Source organism: Sphaerodactylus townsendi, linkage group LG06 (genome assembly GCF_021028975.2).
Source record: "Sphaerodactylus townsendi isolate TG3544 linkage group LG06, MPM_Stown_v2.3, whole genome shotgun sequence".
Taxonomy (NCBI): domain Eukaryota; kingdom Metazoa; phylum Chordata; class Lepidosauria; order Squamata; family Sphaerodactylidae; genus Sphaerodactylus; species Sphaerodactylus townsendi.
The window spans coordinates 121273125-121289605 of record NC_059430.1 but is presented as its reverse complement, the minus strand read 5'-3'; the positions used below and the strand labels follow the sequence as shown (position 1 = coordinate 121289605).

General features: G+C 43.7%; 1 protein-coding gene across 1 annotated transcript; it reads left to right on the top strand.

Annotated features, from left to right (window-relative positions):
• Positions 1-1300: 1300 nt before the first annotated feature.
• On the top strand, positions 1301-7029 carry LOC125434538 (interferon-inducible GTPase 5-like). Its single transcript, XM_048500025.1, is given in 4 exon segments — positions 1301-1986; positions 3049-3055; positions 5285-6166; positions 6169-7029. Coding segments are annotated over 4 exon segments (1884 nt in total). The 3' UTR covers positions 6478-7029.
• Positions 7030-16481: the final 9452 nt, after the last annotated feature.

Genomic DNA, 16481 nt, shown 5'->3' with positions numbered 1-16481 from the left:
AAGCAATAAACAGACAGGGCCTTTTTGGTGGTGGAACTCCGGAAAGTTATCCCCAGGCTATCTGCATTTTTTTAATGTTCATGCACACTGGTTGGGTGGTTATTTTCTCCTTTTGGGATGATCTTTTAGGTTTGTTTTTGTATAACCTGTTCTTATCCGACTACAATAAATCATTTCTTCTGATCAGATTGTCCTTGGGTAAATTGCATTGGATGGAAGTTTCTTTTGGAAAAGCAGGGTATAAATAGTTTACAAATACACATTGTTAGTTCGATTTCGATTTCAAATACCTTTAATGGCATATAAATAGTTTAAGATTAACTTAGCAAGATAATAACAGCCTTTACAACTTTACAATTTCTGACGAGTTAAAATAACACCATTTAAAAATTTAGCCACCGCTTCCAACAGCTCGTAGTTGTGGCTGTTTAAAAGATATATAACCTTCTGTTTATCTGTAATGCCATGCAGGAAGGGGATTATGTGCTTCTTCCTACCTATCTCATAAAAAGGACAATTCAACAGCATATGAGATACTGTTTCCACAGAACCCATGCCACACGGGCATTTCCTTTCTTTATGTGGGATTCCAAGGTGGCGTCCAAGGCTAAAGGAAGAAGGCAGGGCATTACACCTAGCTAAGGTGATTGCTCTACGCCACCGGGCCTCAACCAAGAGATAAAGGTACTGGGCTACAATTAATCTATCCACAGGTATTCCCAAAGAGATCGGGGAACAGGTTTTATTAGCTTCCTCTAGCATCTGTTGAAACTCTCTGTCAAAAAGTCTCTTCTTGATAGCCCCATAGACCTCCTGCTCTGTTAGCATTAGCAGGTCCTCCAAGGAAATGCCCAACTCATTAAGTTTGGCTTCGATTTTAACCCACCACTGGGTTGTGTGGAGGATGGAGCGTCCCTGGGATGTATAGTCCAGTTCATCTCGATTAAAACAAATCCTGGCCCAAAACTTGAATGTACAGCACCAGGCCAGAGTTTCCAGCCGATGCTGGCCTGTTTCTAAGCACAGGGCTGCATAGGGAATAGAATGGGGCAAGCCAAGGATTTTATACAGAAAGTAAAATAGTTTACAAATACACATTGTAAAGATGCAATAAATTAGATAAGGGTCCATTTTTCTACCCAGGGAGGAATGCCTGAAGAAAACTGGTCCCCTAATCCCACCCACAACAGTTGAATCCATATTGTCATAAATAAAATTTCATAGGGGCATTATGTAGCAGAATTAACAATGGCAGGATTTGTATTTATTTTTCAGGTCAGCTGAATCACCAAGGAGTGCCATGAGTGGGAGAAATTCAACACCAGCTGCAGGCAGTGAACCTAAGGAGAAGACAGGCAGGGAAGATGGAAGCCCCCCAGGAAAAACCACCCTTGACATTGCCATCACAGGAGTGTCAGGAGCTGGTAAATCATCCCTTGTCAATGCCCTGCGGGGCCTGTCAGATTTCGATGAAGAGGCAGCGGAAACTGATGTGATAGAGCCAATGGGTTATCCACACCCTGCTTTTCCAGACGTAACAATATGGGACCTCCCAGGGATTGGGACACCTGATTTTAAAGCTGAGGAATACCTAGAAAGGGTCAATTACAGCCAATATGATTTCTTCATAATCGTAGCTGCTCATCGCTTCCTTGTCTGTGACATCCAGTTGTCCCAGGAAGTTCAAAAAATGAAGAAGCGGTTCTACTACGTCCGTTCCAAGATGGATGTCAGTATTAAGAATGAAAAACTGAACCCAGACTTCAGTGAGGAAGCAACCATTCAAAAAGTCCGGAAAGACTGCCTTAGTAATTTGGTGCAGGCTGGTATTTCTTCTCCAGAGATTTTCCTCATCGCCAGTTGGTACCCGGATAAGTACGATTTCCCCCTCCTGGACAGGACCTTGAGGAATGAAATTGAGACTCTGAGGAGATATGTTTTAAGACCAGCTGCGCTTCCAGACTCAGAAAAGAAGAGCGATGACAAGTATGTTGGGTTTGAACAGTTTTTGATTTGATTTTCTTTGAATATGAATAAGAAGTGGATTTTAAAAATGCTAATTTAGCTTAGATGGAGTGAGTAGAAAGCTACATGAGTTTGGATCAACTATTTCTTCTGGTGTCTTTTCCCCAAGTTAAAAAAAAGCTGCATAATACTTTAAATAAAGATATAAGTATATTACGGCAATTAATGTCTGTCTGTCTGTCTGTCTATAAATTGCTATAATATACTTATATCTTCACTAAAAAGTATTGTCCAGCTTTTTTTAATTGGGTGAAGGCATGAGAGGAAATGGTTGATCCAAATTAATGTAGCTTTCTACTGTTTCCATCCAAGCCAGGTTTACATATACGTACATCAGAGGTGGGATCCAGCAGGTTTTCACAGGTTCCCGAGAGTAGGTTACTAATTATTTGTGTGTGCCGAGAGGGGGTTACTAATTGGTGATTTTGCCACGTGATTTTTGCCTTAGTTACGCCCCTCTTCTCAGCAGTAGCATGCAGAACTTGAAGCAGTCTAGCAGGAGGTACACCGGCGTGCGTGGCAGCCTGCGCCTGCATGCATTCGTTTCCCGCCCAAGGACCGACACAGTGGCTGCATCCTTGCCACAGCCCCGCCAAGGAATGCCCCGCCCCTGGAATGCCTAGCCACGCCCCCGTTGTGCTCCGCCCAGCCCCATTTGAATCCCACCACCATGGGAACCTGTTACTAAAATTTTTGGGTCCCACCACTGACGTACATGCATATATGTGTGTTGGTGCATCTCCCCCCACTCAGAGGGATTTCCCTAAAATAGCAAACAGAATAGTAATAGCCTGCATAATATTGCCCAAAATGGCAACCTTCATTCTTGGCTTGCATGGGGGAGTGACCTGGAAGTGGGATCAGGCAAGCTGCGCAAGCCATGCAGCGCGCAATCTGGCACCCCACCCTCCCTTACATCTAAACAAAGAACCCCCAACGCAAAGGCAGTGCAGGGCGAGGAGTGGTATGGGAGGTGCTCCATGCGTAATGGGCTTCTGACTGGTGAAAGGACCACAGATGGAGGGGAATAGTTATGGTTCTCTTCCCTATCGCCTTTGTTATTTGTTTGTTTCTCACTTGGGATTCTGCTGGATTATCCACAGTGAGTCAGCAATAACCGCCAGATGAGACTTTCAATAAACAGTGAAATACGATTGGGGTAGTAGACCTAATCGGAATGTTAAAAAAAGAGAACTGAAGTAAAGTTTAAGTCTTAACGCGACACATTAAAATGGTACAAAATCACACAATAGGGATTAAACTCATGGGAAACTTCAGTGCAGCTGTACGCAGACCACTGTCCTTGGATCATTTATCCAAGGAATTTTGTAGAAGCCTATGGTAAAAAAAGCCCCTTTGAATAATCTAGTTTTGCATAGTTTCCAGAGAGCCAGCAGAGTGGAATCCTTTCTTGACCTCTCCCTTGCGCAAGGGGCTATCTCATTGCTGCAAGGTGTTACTACCACGGAGAAGCGTCCTTCTACAGGCATGTGTTGATTTTGCCTTTTTGCAGGCTGGTCCAGTAGAAGAATCTCTCATCAAGTTAGCAAAGCTGTCAGCGGCAGATCCTAAGAGCAGATATGGTCAACAGTCACAAAGGGCTTTTTATGCTATAGACAGTACGTTGAACTGAAGCTCTGTGGGAATCGATGGGCAAAGTTAGTGGAGTCACCATAGAATGGGAGAGGATATGCATGCTCCATCTAGCTCCTGATAATGGTGGTACTTTGCACCAACCGTAGTTCTGTGAATTCACGGAAGAAATAGACCGCCATTATAGACCACATTAGAATAGTTAGGTCTTTTCCGCATGTAAGGCGCAGTGCGGGGGTGCGCCGGGTAAACAATGCCGACAGTATCACCCTCGACCCCGGACCGTCTGCACAGACAGTCCTTCCAGTAGGGTTGTAGGTGGCGTAACAGCCTTCATTAGAAGCTGTGCTATCGTTGACGTTATAGCTTCAGCCTCCTGGCTTCTGAGGCGTCAAGAGAGGCCAGGGGAGGACAACTTCAATAGGTTAAGCGGCAGCTCTGGAGTCGCTGAAGGGTAATCCTCTGGCCTTCTTAAATGCGCCAGAAGCCAGGAGATGAGGTACAGAGTTTCAGGGACGGGGGGGGGGGATGGTGTTTCCAGCTGCTGCCGGGTTGTATAAAGCGGTTGGAAGATGCTGCTTCTGAAAAACCTCGCTCAGGGAGTTTAGGTTTGGAAGCAGCGTCTCAAGGCCAATTTGGTGTAGGAATGCCGGTACTGGTTGTGAGAACCCCTCCCCAGGGATGCAGTTTTTAGCATCCCTGGGGCGCTGTATTCTGCCCGTGCGGAAACAGGTCTAGTTTCAGTGTCTCTGTGGCATGGATCTGGGTGGTCAGATCAGCTGTAACAAGGTAAAGGACCATTTTTCAAGCTAGACTGAGTGGAAGAAAACCTTTCTTTTTAACTACATCAGTAATGTTGGTTCCAGAACAACTTGGTCCCAAAAACTCTTCAATGTTAACCCCTTCACGTGGGCAGCACAATGTCCTTCAAAACCTCCATCTACCCAACTAACATTACTTCTGTGTTTTCAGGGTTCATGCAAAGGTTTGGGATTACTACTGCATCACGTGTTGTCATAAAGAAGGTTTATATGCCGTTCTACCTGCATGTTGATGATCGCGCAGCGCTTTATGTAAAGAGTCGTCAACAAAAGGTGAAGGATTGTGTCCTAGAGTATCCCACAGAATATATGGCACCAGTCCTCCTAGCCTTATTTTAAACGTCAGCAAGAAATTGCGTCCGGCATTCCGTCCCAGCAGCGGAACACCAAATGTACACTGTCATGCCAGTAAAACCGTTCGTTGCGTCTCCAGCTTCTCACGCATGTCCATGTCATGCAGAATACCAACAATCGTGAATTTCTGCGGTTCTATCTGGGACAAAACCTGTTTTGCTTTTGAAGCAACCTCCATGGTCGCATTGGAATGTATTCGCAATATGTTCCGTATTCCGGCAATTTCTCTGATAAGAGCCGACAGCCGCTGCCGCCGCTAGACTGGTAGGTGTTCTTTACAATTGCCATCTATCCGCCCATGTGACCCGTTCCGCCATTCCGTTCATGCCGTTGTTGCCTTAAGTCGTCATTCTCGCTCATTTCTTTCAAGTCCCCTATCTGTAAGTGGTCCCGCACGCCTGCGTTCGGTCAAGGTGGCAAGTTCTTAAAGTCTTCCAAAGCCTGCGCCTTTTTGAAGCTTCGATCAATCGCACATCCAAAGTAAGCGGTAGTCCGCCGTCCGCCTTCAAAAACTGTTAAAAATTGACCTTACAAAGTTGAAGGATGCTCTGATGCAAAGAAATCTCGAAGAAGTGACAGAGGAAATACGTCAAGAATTGGATGCGTTACAAAATGTCAAGCTTGACATCGCCATCACAGGAGTGTCTGGGGCTGGCAAATCATCCCTTGTCAACGCACTGCGAGGCATGACTGATTATGAAGATGGGGCCGCAAAGGTTGGGATAACACAAACAACGATGGAGTGTCAAGCCTATCCACATCCTTTATTTCCAAATGTAAACATATGGGATCTGCCAGGGATTGGCACACCTGAATTTAGAGCAAAGGACTACCTAGAGAAGGTCAATTTTAGCCAGTATGATTTCTTCATGATTGTTGCTTTCGAGCGCTTTACTGAGAATGACGTCCTCCTGGCCCATGAAATTAAGAAAATGAAGAAGAAATTTTACTTTGTGCGTTCCCAAATGGACACCAGTATGATTGCTGAAGTTAGGAACCCAAAGTTCAGTATGGAAAGATCCCTTCAGAAGATACGAAAAAATTGCTGTGATAACTTGACAGAGGTAGGAGAATCTAACCCCAGGGTTTTCCTCATCTCTAGACGAGATCTGGATATGTATGATTTCCCCAGCCTGCAAGAGGCCTTGGAAAATGACCTGGATGACCTCAAGAGACACGCTTTAATCCAGGCTATGCCTGTTTTCTCAAGAGAAATTCTAAAAAAGAAAAAAGCTGCCATGGAGAAACTCATCATGAAATTTGCCATTGTATCCTGTGCTGTTGGGGCAATTCCTGTCCCAGGACTCTCTTTGGTCTGTGATGTTGGCATCTTGGTAGGAGCACTGGTTCTTTTCTACAAAGTCTTTGTTTTCTGATGAAGAGTCCCTCCCACTGAAGGCTAGGTAAAGTGATGGGCAAAGATTTCCAAGTGCTGAAATCCGCTATCAAAAAGTCCCCAATGGCCAATGAGATTACTCCCAAACTTGTAGTTGGTCTCTTGTCCCGGTCTTTGCTTGTTGCAAGTCTGACCATAATTGAGTTAGTCTTGGATTTCGTACCCCTTCTGGGCTCTCTGTTCGGGGGCATTGGTTCCTTCATCACCACATACTACGTACTTTCTGGCTTCCTGAAGGATATTGTGGAAGATGCGGAGAACATCCGTGCAAAAGCTGCTGAGCCTTGACTATTACGATATCCTCACATCAAGATCCAAGATACTGATTTGGAAAAAGAATCCCAGGTGAAGAAGGCGTGAATTGTGCACAGGGCCAGAACTCATACAAGATAGAAAAAGGAGCCGGGATTTGCCTTTTAGAGCAAAAGCTGATTTTTCTTTGAACTGAGACCAATGATAATTGAACTTTCCAGTAATGCAGAAATGTATTGTGGAAAGCTTTCACAGCTGGAATAAACTGGCTGCTGTGGGATTTCAGGGCTGTTTGGCACTGGTCTAATACTTTTAGCCCCTAATATTTTGCTCACATCTATAGGCATGTCACAATAAGAAGTGTTTCTCTTTGCGGCACAGTGGCAAAAACAACCAGACCACAGCCACACAACCTGCAAACCCTGCAACAGCCCCTCCTCAGTCCAGTTTACAGGTTTCCAGAATTAAAGCATCATTTTCCCATTGCAGAGAGATCAGTTCCCTTGGAGGAAATGGCTGCTTTGGAATGTAGACTCTAAGGCATTATTGCCCTCTGAGCAGTGGCGAAGCTACAAGGTGACCGGGGGGTGCACTGTGCGCACACCTGGGTGTGTGAAAAATCACCCCCAGGCCCCTCCCCCTTCCCCCCATGGTGCCCCCGTGGCACCCCCCCGCCCCCTTCCCACACTTACCTTAGTTCCTTTCCTTTTTCAGAATTTTTTCAGGTTGAAAAAGGCCTGTTCTCAGTAAAAATGGCCTGAGGAACTACAGTTCTCAGGAGACCTTGGGGCTCACAAGATCTCCTGGGAACTATAGTTCCCATCAGGCCGTTTTTACTGAGAACAGGCCTTTTGCAGCCTGAAAAAGTTCTGAAAAAGGAAAGGAACTAAGGTAAGTCTGAGAAGGGGGGAAGGGGGGCGCTGCAGGGGGGTGCTGCAGGGGGGGCATGGGTGTGAAAAATATAGAATGCACACCGGGTGCAGTTTGGCCCAGCTACGCCTCTGCCTCTGAGGTTCCTCTCCTTGCCAAACCTTGCCCTCTCCAGACTCCCCTCGCCAACCCCCCTCCAGCAATTTCCCAGATTGGAGGAGCAACCCCATCTGTGACTCCCCCCCCCCCCCAGTTTCCAAATAGCTAATTAGGGCTTTTGAAGAATTGTAGGCATGGCAAAATTCAAATCAATATTTTGTTCAAAAATTGCAAACTAGCTAATTGTGTGTTCTTGCGATCTTACTTTGCTTGCTTTTAACAAAGTAACCCGAAGTCTGCGACAAGTTACTTACCATAGATCATCTGTGGCCAGCATATCGGCCACAGCAAATGGAAGAAATTTGGATTTTGCATTTTGATCATAATACGATTCTTTGACGTTCATTAATAAAGATATCTTCCTATTCAAGTGAATGGTGCGTGCTTCTGGTTTGGAGGGAGGGAGTACATTTTAAGGCCTGTTCCTGTCCCATACTAACACCTGGGTTCTCTCCGCTAAGAAGGATTTGCAGAGCCTTTTGGGAAAAGGGTGGTTGAAAACCTGCATCTGGCAAAATGGCTTCTCAGCTAAGTCTCTTCCCAGTAGTCTATGCCAATCTGACCGTTCTGTAACTCACCAGGTGGAAGTGTAAAAAGGGGTTTGTGTGTAGTTTAACAATAGCAAAAAATCTAAGCAGAACCTAGCACACCAGGCTGCAGGCAAAAACACTACTACATACTGTATAAGTACATATAAACATGCTCCATTTAATGTGTAAGATATCCCTAAAGTAAGTTAAAGTGCATCAGACATACAAGCCACACAATGAACCAGAACAATTAAAAGACAAGAAGACAAAAACATAGTTACAAACCCTTGGTACACTTCCTAGACCTACTACATGCAGTCTCAAAACAGGTCAGGCTAAGCTTTAGTTCAGTCTCTGGAACCAGCAGAAAGGAGCAGCAGTGGACAAGGCAACTGGGCCAGGAAGAACAGAGTGACCTGCTGGTGTTCATTTTGGAGGGCTTTTCTCAAAGCCACATCTTTTAAAACAGTGTATTTTTAACAGGGGTTTGCAGGGGTTATCTCTTTTTCTCCTTGTAAGGTTGCTAAGAGCTGAGACTGCTGGAGGTGGGGCTTAACAGGGGTTAACAGAGGTTACTCTTTGTCCTGGGCTGCTAAAGGTGGGGCTCCTGAGGTGAGTCATTCAGTCTTTAGTTCAGTCTCTGGAACCAGCGGCAATTTCTTTTCTTTTTAAAAAAAAATTAATAAGGACATTTCTTGAGGGATAGTAGGTACAGATAGCTCCAAGGGGCACTGACTAAAAGTTTAATATCTAGATATCTAAACAAAATCAGATATGAAGGCAAGAAGCCAGCAGGGGGATGGGGGCTTGCCAGTGTTTTGCACTGAGTGTCACATGTATGACTATCTGCCACTAGGCCAGAAGTCGTGGGTGTGCCCTCGCTGCAATGAGCTCCTGGCACTCAAGGAACGTGTCCGTTCTCTTGAAGCCAAGGTGGCAGACCTGGAGAAGCTGAGAGAGGCAGAGAGGGCAACAAACAAGGCTTTCAGGGACCTAGAAGCTGGGTCCCACTCCCAAGGTGACATCTCTTCAGATGTCATGGAGAATGAGAGTCTGGGTGACAGAGGGTGCCAGTCTGAGGTGGGGGAAGATGTTCCCTTAGATGGGACCCCTTCCTTAGCTAGTGGTCAGATATCCTCTCGCACTGAGGATACCCCTCGGGGAGGTGGGGGGCTCCTTGTAGTGGGTGATTCGATCATCAGGAATATAGAGAGTTGGGTTTGTGACAGGCGTGATGACCGCATGGTGACTTGCCTGCCTGGTGCGAAGGTTGCGGATGTCACGCTTCGTCTAGATAGGCTGTTAGACAGTGCTGGGGTGGAGTCAGCAGTTGTGGTCCACATTGGTACCAATGACATTGGGAAATGTAGCCGGGAGGTTCTGGAAGCTAAATTTAGGCTGCTAGGAAAAAGGTTAAAATCCAGGACCCCCAAGGTGGCATTCTCTGAAATGCTACCTGTTCCACGCGCAGGGCGAGCTAGGCAAGCGGAGATACAGGGTCTCAATGCGTGGATGAGAAGGTGGTGCAAGGCAGAGGGTTTCAGATTTGTCAGGAACTGGGGAACCTTTTGGGATAAGGCAGGCCTGTACAAAAGGGACGGGCTTCATCTTAACCAAAGAGGAACCAGGCTGCTGGCGCTCAACATTAAAAAGGTGGCAGAACAGCTTTTAAACTGATCCCTGGGGGAAAGCCGACAGGAGCTGAGGTGACTTCGGTTCGGAATACAGAGTCCATGGGGATGCAGACAAAGAAGGAGGTTTTTCTAAATCAACCACATACAAGTGAGGAGCACAGCAATGTGATAAGTGATAGTGTCTACAAAAGGCTAGAGGGCAAAACACATAAATCCCAGGTTAGGGACAGAGACAGAGTATACAAGTGTCTCTATGCTAATAGTAGAAGCATTCGACCTAAAATGGGGGAGCTGGAGTACAGTTTTGAAGGAGGACATTGATATAGTGGGCATCACAGAGACATGGTGGAATGAGGAGAACCAGTGGGATGCTGTTATCCCAGGTTACAGGCTCTACAGGAAGGATAGGACAGGGCGTATGGGGGTGGGGTGGCCCTCTACATCAAAGAGAGCATAGTGTCACATAAAATAGACAATGCAGGGGGAGCTGATTCCTCTACAGAAGCACTGTGGATAGCAATACCAGGGGTGAAGCATAGTTTAACATTAGGAATATATTATCGTCCCCCTGACCAAAGCGCACAAGAGGATTCTGAGATGGAAAAAGAAATTAGAGAGGCCAACAAAAGCAAAAATGTCGTGGTAATGGGCGATTTTAACTATCCCCATATAAACTGGAAAAATGCATGTTCAGGTCATAGTAAGGAGAGAACATTCCTGGATATGCTAAATGACTGTGGCTTAGAGCAGATGGTTGTAGAACCAACCAGGGGAGATGTGATCCTAGATCTAATTCTATGTGGGACCCAGGACCTGGTGCGGGAAGTCAGTGTTGTTGAGCCGATAGGGAACAGCGACCACAATGCTGTCAGATTCAGTATCTCTGCATGCGAACAAGTGACAACTACTAATGTAGTTACATTTGCCTTCAGAAAGGGAAATTTCTCAAAGATGAGGGGGATAGTGCGCAGGAAGCTGAAAGGGAAAATCAAGAGAGTCAAAAATGTCCAAGATGCTTGGAGGTTATTTAAAAACACAGTCTTAAAAGCTCAGCTGGAATGTGTTCCGCAGGTTAGGAAAGGCAGCGCCCAGTCCAAAAGAAAGCCACCATGGTTAACAAGGGAGGTTGAGGAAATTATTAGGAAAAAAAAGATGTCTTTTAGAAAATGGAAGGCCAACTTAACTGATGAAGAATACCAGAGAGAACGCAAATGGTGGCAAAAGAGAAGCAAGTTAGCTGTAAGGGAGGAAAAAAAGGATTATGAGGAACGCATGGCTGCGAACATCAAGACCAGCAACAAACAGTTCTTCAAGTACATCAAAAGCAGGAAGCCAGCTAGGGAAGCGGTAGGCCCGTTAGATGACAAAGGAACAAAGGGTGTGCTAAAAGATGGCAGGGAGATTGCAGAGAAGCTGAATGAATTCTTTGCATCTGTCTTCACCCAAGAGGAGGTGAGGAACATTCCTGCACCTGAACCAAGCTTCTTAGGAGGCGAATCCGAGGAACTAGCGAAGATAGTGGTAGACAAGGAAGAAGTTCTGGCAGCCATTGATAAACTAAATGTTACCAAATCCCCTGGCCCAGATTGCATTCACCCAAGAGTTCTTAAAGAGCTCAAGCATGAAATTGCTGATGTTCTCACTTTAATATGCAACTTATCCTTGAAATCAGGCTCCATCCCTGAAGACTGGAAGATGGCCAATGTCACACCAATCTTTAAGAAAGGAACTAGGGGGGACCCGGGAAATTACAGGCCAGTCAGTTTGACGTCTGTTCCTGGTAAATTAGTAGAATCTGTCATTAAAGATAAAATTATAAAACATGTACAAAAGCAAGACCTGCTGAGAAAGAGTCAGCATGGCTTTTGCAGAGGCAAATCCTGTCTTACAAACTTACTAGAGTTCTTTGAGGATGTAAACAGGCATGTGGATAAGGAGGAACCAGTGGACATTGTCTACTTGGATTTCCAAAAGGCTTTTGACAAAGTTCCTCACCAGAGACTATTGAGAAAACTCAGCAATGAAGGAATAAGAGGGGAAGTCCTCCTATGGATTAAAAACTGGTTGACTGCTTCAACTTCCAATATACCTTACGAATGGGAAGTCGATCCAAAACCAGTTGAAACCCTACATCCTGAGATGGTCAACGTAAACAGAGGCAAATCGTGGGCACAAGAACTAATAGAAATCAATTGGCATGATCCATCACAATCCAAGCACCAGAGGCAAATATCAACTACAAGCACAAACAAGGACTTACAGGAAGTTTTGGTTATAACTGAAACAACTATTGGGCAAGAAGCACCTGAGGCAGTTGTAGAATTACCTCAGGTAGGAGAAGTAGCAATAACACCATGCCCTAATAAAATAAGTCATTTATTACAACCTTCTTTGACCAATATGGATAAGGATTTGATAATGCACCAACAAGAAGATTCTAGTAATGTATTAGCCAATGGTCCTCTATCTGCCAAACAGAGTGCTCTTGCTGCTAAGGCCGACTCTACTGACTCTAGACTGCTAGTTCCCACAATACTATCATCGTATACATTGACTGAAATGGACGCTATGGGGCAAGAATAGCTGGGAAAGCAATGGCAAACTACCCAAAAAAAAAGGCTTGCCTCTATGAAAATCACTGCTGCAGTGGTACTTCAGGTCGACACCACTGAAGGAAACTTTCATTTCTATTTGCGAGTGGCCGAAGATGTCCCAGCTTTACAGATGATCTTCTGGATTCAGAGATCCGCTTCTTCGAGCAAACGGAAGTGGATTCTATAGGAATTACGCGCCGATGTGAGGTCCCTTCCGCTGGCTCCTCCCAGAAACTCCAGGAATTTTCCAACCCAGACCAAGTCACCTTAATTCATATGTGCATCTTCAGCCTGTTTCTGTGCATAGAAAGGTGCTTTGTTAAATGGAGCAAAACCCTGCCCTCTGACCGTGATCTCCCTTTATTCCCACACACGCTTCCATGCATCTCCTAGCTAGCTCTGATAAGTTCTTATATCAGAACCTGACTGAGTTAGTAAAATGAAAACATAATGAGGAAAAAGAGAGTGAGAGGGTTTGCTTCCTTCTCCTGCATAAATTTGCATTAAAAGGTCCCCAGCTTCCATTTTATGTGAATTCATACACCTGAAGAAATGCACCCAGAGTAACCTTGCCTCTCTACAGTGGGATATATTAAAAGGAACAATGGATTGGCCATTGGAAACAGAGCAAGAGGCTGGAAGGCTCACTTGACTTTGCATGGGCTTCATGGAAATACCTTTACAGCAGAAAAGGTAGCAAAGAAAAAATGTAGCATTCTGTTTCCATATATAGACTACCCCTTTACTGGAACACACATCCCCACAGTGGAAAGACGCCCTAGTGGAAAGACCAGTGCTCAGGCACTGGAATGACAGATTGCACACTGGAATGACACACTGGGGAACAGAATCTCTGCTTCGCATGAATATGAGAGGCAGTCCTCACCAGAATGACAGCTCCTGGAAAAAAAGAATTGTGCTCTAGCAGTGGAATGACAGGTTTCCCACACTGGAGTAACAGCTCCTGAGAGAACAAAATCTGTATTAAATTTTCCAGCACAATAGATATAACATCTGGTAATAATTCTCTTTGGATACCGCATATGTAACTCTCAAATTGGAAAATGTCATCAGACCATATATTAAACCCACAGATAAAAGCATCACACTGCACTACATATTCTTAATAGACCACCTCTCAAAAATATGTCCCATCGAGTTTGAATTCACCCTTATGACTTTTTAACAACACCCTCTGGCAATCTTCAGCTGCCACCACTTTACAAGGATGCTCACTGTCACACTGAATATATGCTGTGGCCATCTATTCTTTAACTGGCTCTACCTGCATCCAACAAACTATGTTGAAATCAATAAAATGCCCACAGGTTCAAAAGGTTTGGAACCCTTTAGCAAAAGGCTTAAAGATTTTATGCGGATCTGGAAGGAGAAACCAGAGTATAAAATTATAATAATGAAAGAGCTTCCTGTCTCAATACAACAAAGACACAAGGATTATCATTAGCCAACCACTTTTCTTCTGCAGGAAGAAAAGTGAAATATAGATGGATAATTCCAGAAGAGGAAAGAGATGAGGATTAACGCTTGTTACAGTACTGCAGGTTCAAGAATTTCTAACCAAAAGCAAGTCCCCGGGACATTAAGGAAAAATAAGAGTAAAGGGGGAAAAGGAAGAGCTAGGTGGAAGGGAGATGCAAGAAAGATCGCAAGTAAATGTGTTATCTCTACTAGGAAGTTAAACAAAAATTAATAACATTCCAGACTACAAATTGCAATGGTAGGCGATTTTAATCGGAGTGGTAGACAGACTTGGATAAAAGAAATCTGGTTAATAGGAAAAAGAAACTACAGAATAAAGTGAGCAAAGATGGGAAGTTACCGTAAATCTTTTTTTTGCATTAATGAAGGACCTAAGTGTATACGATAATGGAGATTGAAAGAAGGAAGGGCAGGATTTTACCCTTTTATTCAAATAAATTTCTACTCCCATGCTAGAATAGATATGGTCTGGGCATCAAAAATTAGGGTCAATACTAACAAATAATAATTAAAACCTAGAGTGGTTTCTGATCATAATCCCATTTTGTGGACATTAACATTGGCGAAACTTAACTACCAGTGGAGAATGAAAGAGCCCACTCTATCCTGGATAATCTCAAAGCAACCAGAATTGAAGAAAATCTAATAGATTGACAAAACACCAGGCACCGGTAGGGTGTGATACATATGCAATGAGGTATGAGCTAGGAGCCGTATGTTCGTTTAAAAAACAGTAGTTTGCGAACACGCATTTTTCTGGTACAGGAAGCATAGGACTAGAACTTGAATTTTGCAGAAAGCAGTAGAGAGGATGTAAAGTGTTGGAAACAAGGCTAAATAATAGTAAGATCGCCAGTTTGAGACATTCCCGCGATATGTATACGTATTTTCAACTCTGCTTTGCTGTTTTGTTAAAAGTGGAATGTGCATCCATTCTGTACCGAAGGAAAAGTAATGAAAATGATTGAGTTGAAAAGAAATAGGTGTGTCTTTGAAGGCTTTAACCCACTTCAGCCAAAAACAGGATTGAGCTTCGGAAAATATGTTTTGATGCAATAGCGGGGAAGCTGGCTTTTGGCAACAAATGTAGGAAACAAGAATGAAAATTCATGATAAAACCGGCGGAAGGAAGCGAAAGTACCTGGTGACAGAAGTGGTTCGAAGCGTTCTTTTGTACTGAGTTGAGTTCAAAGTTATGTCAAAGATAAGATGAGGATAGGTTGATGATTGTGGCGGAAAACAAAGACCGGATTCCAAATCAAGAACAAATAGTGGGAATAATGGACCGCACTGAAAGAAGAAGTAAAGATATTACGTGAAGTACCCTAGTGCCAATGTGATGATGTTATTGAAGACTTTCAAGGAATTTAATAGGAAACATTCAGAGTGAGATCTATATTTTAATTTGAAGCGTGTTATATGATGTCGTACTATCGGCGGAAACAAGCTTTGATAATGGATATCCCAAACAGTCAAAGAAAATGATCTTGTATATCGACGCCCAATATTCTACGAATGTCACAAAGATTTCTTTTATGCTATAGCCGGGCCAAAAGCTTAAAGATCTTAAAATACCTGCTATGTTGGAACAAAGCGTTTCTTATCAGGACACCCGAGTCAGAAGCTGCCAAATGAAAGCACCATTATGTATGAATGAGTCTCTAACCATAGGGATCAGATTCTCATTCTACCGACATTGATTTCTTTTTTGATGTGCTACCTTTGCGATCAATTAATCAAATTTTATGGCTAAAAGCGATGCTCAAATGAATGAAAAGGAAATTATAATGTTGTTGAGGCTTCTGAGTAAAGAACAAGAGTGCTATGAATCCGGGAATGAGAATGAGCTGCGAATTGAGGATGAACGTAGATAGGTTGAACCCCATGTTCTTTGATATTTATAAAACATATTGGAAACTTTGAGATATACCACAAACCAACAATCCTATAAGCATTTGAGAAAGATTTTGACAAGATGAGTATCTCCGGGGAATTTTGCAGGGTTTTAAATTTTAAATTTTATGCAGTTGATGAAAATGCATTTAACCTAATTGTTTCAAAACGAAAATGAAGAATTGATCGTGAAATATCACAGTTATATGTATGAGTGCCGATCATTGGGCATTACACTGAAATGATGGACAATGTTCCTTGAGCTATAACAATTATATCCAAAATGGCTCTGTACCATAGTCTACTTGAATTAATGAAACAAATATCATGATCAGGAAGAATGCTGAGTTCTGAGCACCTTCCCACTTTATGTTTCACATCCGGCCTCAGCATGCCCAGCGCGACTCTGGAAGCCTGCAGTTGACCAAGTGTATCTGACAGGAAGCACATACCAGTCCCGGCAGCACCTGATTCAACCTTAAAGCCTAAGGAGGTCAGGGGTACCAGTGGACTGGGGGTACTCAAATATGGCGTCTCATGGTCGGATTTCATATTTCAAAAAACCTATGACATGACAATCTATCCAGCCAGATACTAAATGCTTGGTTATTAGATAAATTATGGTAAGCTCTCTACTGTTTTTAATTTGATAAGTTAACATAGTAAAATTAAGTGAGAGGAAATAAATTGTTTTTCTTTCTTTTCTTTCTTTTTTAAAATAGAAATGAATAGAAGTAAAAGTGCAGAGTAAAAAGTCTGAGGGGAGGGAGGAAATTGGGCCATCTGCAGCGAGCTGTGTAGATGTCCCAATTGTTGTATGTCAAGGGATGCATGCAGAGCCCGACACCAAGCTTCTTCTG